Raw genomic sequence first — 4,575 nt, 5'->3', positions numbered from 1 at the left:
TTTTTTTTTATATTTATCAGGTCAATACAATCAAATTCAACCATCTTTAATTACTATTACTACTATTACTCTGTGTACCTGCCGTCACAGACCGGGGGACCATAACGAACACAGTGGTAACAAACATTTTGGAAGGCCAATAAACAGATGCTGGTTGGTTTACACAGGGAACCACAGAACATCTGGCTCGACGCTGGAACTAGACAGCCAGACATTTCTTCCTCACACCACGAGCCAGTAGCTCCTCTGTCTCTCCACCAGGGCGACGAGCCAGAGGTGGGCGGACACTGTGTGGGTTTAATGTTCAGCAGCCCATTTCAATTGTTAGGCCCATCCTTTCCTCTTCAGCTTATGTGAAGATCTACCCAGATCCAGAGTCAGGGGGAAATGGTTCTGAAGCTTTGATTTGGCTCAAACGGGGAAAATATGAGGTTTTATGACGTTTCTTGAATTCTTATTTGGACGGAATGAGTTTGACTGGAGGCGGGACGTCCTCTCTTTTTTTTTTATCCTTTAAAACTCTATCAAAAATCCAGTAGAAAAAAAAAGTGAGAAAATAGTGCGTTTGTTTTAATTTCATTCCACGTGTTGTATATTTAAAAAAAATGATTTTATAGACAAAAAAACAAGAATGTAACTTTTTTTTCTTTTTCTTTTTTTTTTAAGAAAGTAGTGAGAAACCTTTTTGGGGCAGATTGTTATTCCAGGGAGGACTGGTCCCAGTCTGTCCCTGTGAGCTGGAGTTTCTGTTTATTAAAGTGCAGTGCAGTAATCAGATCATTCTTCTCCGGGGCTAAAAGATTGAAAATACTGAGGGCAGGAGTGGAGACTGCAGCACACACACACACACACACACACACGAACTGTCTGGCCCCTCGCTCCAGGCCATAATTAATTTGAGATTTATTTTTATTGGAGAGTTCCAGTCTCGCCTGGCCTTAACCAAACAAAACCAAATGTTGGACGTGGATCCGCTTGAAGAGAGTGATATTTCTTTTTAGATTCTGCATCGAGCCGTGCTATTTTCTGACCATTTGCACGCGAAAATAAAAACACAGGCAGAATAATAAAATAATAATTATTGTTACCGGTGGAAGTAAAAGGGAGTGGCTTCGAACCCACAACTGTAACAACCCCCCCTCCCCGCCCCTCTTTTTTTCTCTTTCTCTCTCTCTCTCTCTTTTTCTGACCTGCAGTGTTTTCTAGGAGGTAAAAAAAAAAAAAAACTAATTTAAAGTCAGATTTTCTCCTCAAACATTCCGGGCCATTCAAGTCCCTCACAACAAATCAGAAATTGTTCCGAGGCCCAAACGCTCGCTCTCTGACGGCTGTGGCACAAAACGCACGAGGCCCCGGGATGAAAAGAGCCCTTATATTCAAGAGTCCTCCAAACATTAACAAGTCGCCCTTGGAAAAATACCTTGATTATAGAGATATTACCGACGCTCGCCTCCGCATAATGGCCCATTTTAATGAGGCACAATCCCGCCAGTCAGCGGGTAATATGATGGATGTGCGTAGATACGTCACGTCACGCAGCGGAGGGAAATTCGCGGATGCGTCTTGGAGCGAAGTGGCCTCTGGTGGACTTGGCATCGGTGACTTGACATATTCACGGCGGAAAACAAATACGAAACGACTGCGGTCCGTGTGAATGTCTGTGCGGCAGTTACAGATTCACGCTGCGCCACATGTGGCTTTTTTTTTTTTTTTTTGTTTTTATGCGCAAACCAGATGTGCACTGTGCGCTTTATTTACATTCTCTGGAGTGTGGCAGTAGAACAGGAGGGGGGGGGGGTCGTGACATGACGTAGGATAACGATCCATAACAACAGTAATTTTGGGAAGGGAAGACAAAGACACACTTCAGCTGTTATTGACTGACCACCGCCCGCAGCAGAGAAATACACAAAAAAATATATTTAATTTATTTCTATTAAAATTTGCTGAAACATAAATATGTCACTTAAATATATATATATATATTTAACGTGTTTCCAATTGGTTTCCTGACTGGAAATATGTGGGTGAATTATTCTTGTACATAAAACTGAATAACAGTTAAAAATAATAATAATAATAATAATTGAAGTAAATAGGAAATTATTTCTCCCCGCCTTGTCCAGGCAACATTACCTGATGGAAGAGACGGTGGTGTCTTACCTTGACGTAAGACGATGTGTCAGGGACAGTTTGAAACATGTCTACTCGACAGACAGGCCCAAGAGTGGTCAGTGTCCAGGGGCCCTGAGAGGAGGACACAGACAGAGGCACGTCACGTCACAGTGTAGTTCACCTTTTTTTTTTATTTAATTACACTTTTTAACGTCATCACTGGTCTGCAGTGGTCACGTGATTCACTAAGTCCCCTGCAGTAGCAGCTGGGCAGCATGAAGATGATGAAGAAGATGATGAGGAGGAGGAGGAGGGGGAGGAGGAGGAGGGGGAGGAAGGCCTCATCCCAACCCCCATCTGTGTTTTCCCCCTCAAGCTTTACCACATATTGAAACACTTTTCGCTTTAATAAGTGCAGCTTACAAAGTCTGGGGTGAAAGGGCACCGAGAGGACGGTGTCTTTAGCCTCTCTCTCTCTCTCTCTCTCTCTCTCTTGTTTGTATCCGTGTTGTTGTGTTGTGTTTTGGGCTGATTGATAAAGAACATGAACCTAGATGTTGGCATCAGTCAGGAGCAGTCATTAAAACAAACATAGGGGGCGTGTTCCCCTGTTCGGTAGCATTGTCTGACCTGTCGACATTATTAATATGCAATCATGGACTCGGTTCCGATTGGCCAATTAGCGTGGGAGTAGATCACAGACCGTTCTTGTTTGGAACTGAAGCCAAATTTCTTCAGGGTTTTTTTTTTAATAAGAAGTTGAATAACGGTAGAAAACATCAAACTGGAGGTTTAAAAAGAAAAAAGAAGAGCAAAATTACTAAGGAACTTTTACCTTCCTGTCTACAGTAAATAAACAACACATGTATACACCCCCCCACCCCTACCCCCCTCCCCACCATTTTTTTCTTGCATGTTTTTATTCATATATTTCACTGTATTCCTGCACTTGGCCTCGTGTCTGCAGATAATGGAAGGTAACGCGGTCTGGACATTTTTAAGGAACTATTTTTTAGCTGCTGCTGCTGCTGCTGCTGCTGCTGCTGTTGCTGCTGTTGCTGCTGCTGCTGCGGGCACCAGCATGCAGGACTCGCCTCATAAAGTTTTTCCCCCAAATGCATCCAATTTCTCCGCGGTAAAAAAAACAAAAAAAAGCGCTGCGGATCCCGCATCTGCAGCCAATTAGCCAGAGGAGGACTGTTGAGAAACGGCGTGAACCTTCCTCCGAGACGGCCCCGTGGGCCGGGACCCCTCTAGTGTTACATTTTAAGCATCTTACCTTTGCAGCTATCCATCATGACCGAGCGAGCCAGCGGATTCTCGCGTTTTACTTTCACGCGTTCCCCGTGTATTTTAGTCGCCGTTTGAAGCATTTTTTTGTGTCTTGACTCCAAGCACAAAGTTGAAAAATAGTTTGATTTAACTTTAACATTCTTTTATTAAATGTTATTGTAAAAAAACACACCATTAAAACCACGACCGTCTCTGCAGCAGCAGCGTCAAAACAACCGCGGCGTCTGTTGTTTGTTTGTCTGTTTGTCTGTTTGCCCCTCACTCACCTGTCGGTTTCTCTGGTCGTCGTCGTCGGTGGCTGGAGTCACTTCCTTCTCTCCAAATTAAAAGTAATTAGTCCTGTTCGGGCAAAGCCGTTTTTCTCCAATGATGGTGACAGCGGGGGTATTTGGAAACGGGGCAGTAAAGGAACGCGCCGGCTGTATGAATGGAAATGTTAGTGAGATGAGAGAGAGGCGACCAATGAGCAGCCAGAGAAAAACCTCCCCTCGCCTGCAGAGCTGAGGCCACTGAACCATGAAATAAGGGGGAGAGCAGAGAGAGAGGAGCAGCCTCGTAAATCTGCTGCCCCGACGTCGTCAGGTGGAGAAAGGTGGCGAGAAAACAATACAGAATTTCAACTTTGGACCTTTTTTATTATTATTATTGTCTTTATTTTGTTCCTTTTAGTGTCACGCTGCAGCCACTCCACACAGGATAAAGGCCTGTGGGGGAAACAGTCACAGACATCACTGACAACAACAACAAGAAAGTTAATGGTTGGAGTTTGTTGTGTTGAGTGACGTTGTATTTTTGTCTGCATTTAAACCTTGTTTGTTTCTGTCTAAACCAGTCAGTGAATAAAAATAAAATATTCATGGTCTGTAGGTTCTGTCACCGAATTAATCAAATTATAATAATTATTATTATTATCATTGATAATAAATATTAATATTGTATTTATTTATTAAAAATAATGCATTTTAAAACAATATATTCCATACCTTTTAATAAATTCGGGGTTTTTTTTACCTGCAGAAAAAAAGTAATATTTTTATTCTTGTAATTTCACTCTAGATTATTAGGACTTTATTAGTCTTTCTTAGTCTCCGGCTGCGTCTGTGTCTGTGTCTGTGCTGCAGCTTTTCCACGCGGGTCGTCGGTTCCCGCAGGAACACCACAGCAAAC

The 4,575-nt window shown here is 42.9% G+C and overlaps 1 protein-coding gene across 1 annotated transcript in view; it reads right to left on the bottom strand.

Annotated features, from left to right (window-relative positions):
* Nucleotides 1-3,915, bottom strand: part of fli1 (Fli-1 proto-oncogene, ETS transcription factor) — a 30,280-nt gene extending 26,365 nt beyond the window's left edge. The window contains exons 1-2 of the mRNA XM_008308563.3: nt 3,675-3,915; nt 2,164-2,247 (exon numbers count right to left, since the gene is read on the bottom strand). Coding sequence (XP_008306785.1) covers nt 2,164-2,202 — 39 coding nt within the window. The 5' untranslated portion in view covers nt 2,203-2,247; nt 3,675-3,915. The remainder of the gene's footprint in view (nt 1-2,163; nt 2,248-3,674) is intronic.
* Between the last annotated feature and the right edge of the window lie 660 nt (nt 3,916-4,575).

This window comes from Cynoglossus semilaevis, chromosome 4 (assembly GCF_000523025.1).
Source record: "Cynoglossus semilaevis isolate Cse_v1.0 chromosome 4, Cse_v1.0, whole genome shotgun sequence".
In the NCBI taxonomy this organism is placed as follows: domain Eukaryota; kingdom Metazoa; phylum Chordata; class Actinopteri; order Pleuronectiformes; family Cynoglossidae; genus Cynoglossus; species Cynoglossus semilaevis.
The sequence above is the reverse complement of the archived record's forward strand: the minus strand, read 5'-3'. Positions and strand labels throughout refer to the sequence as shown.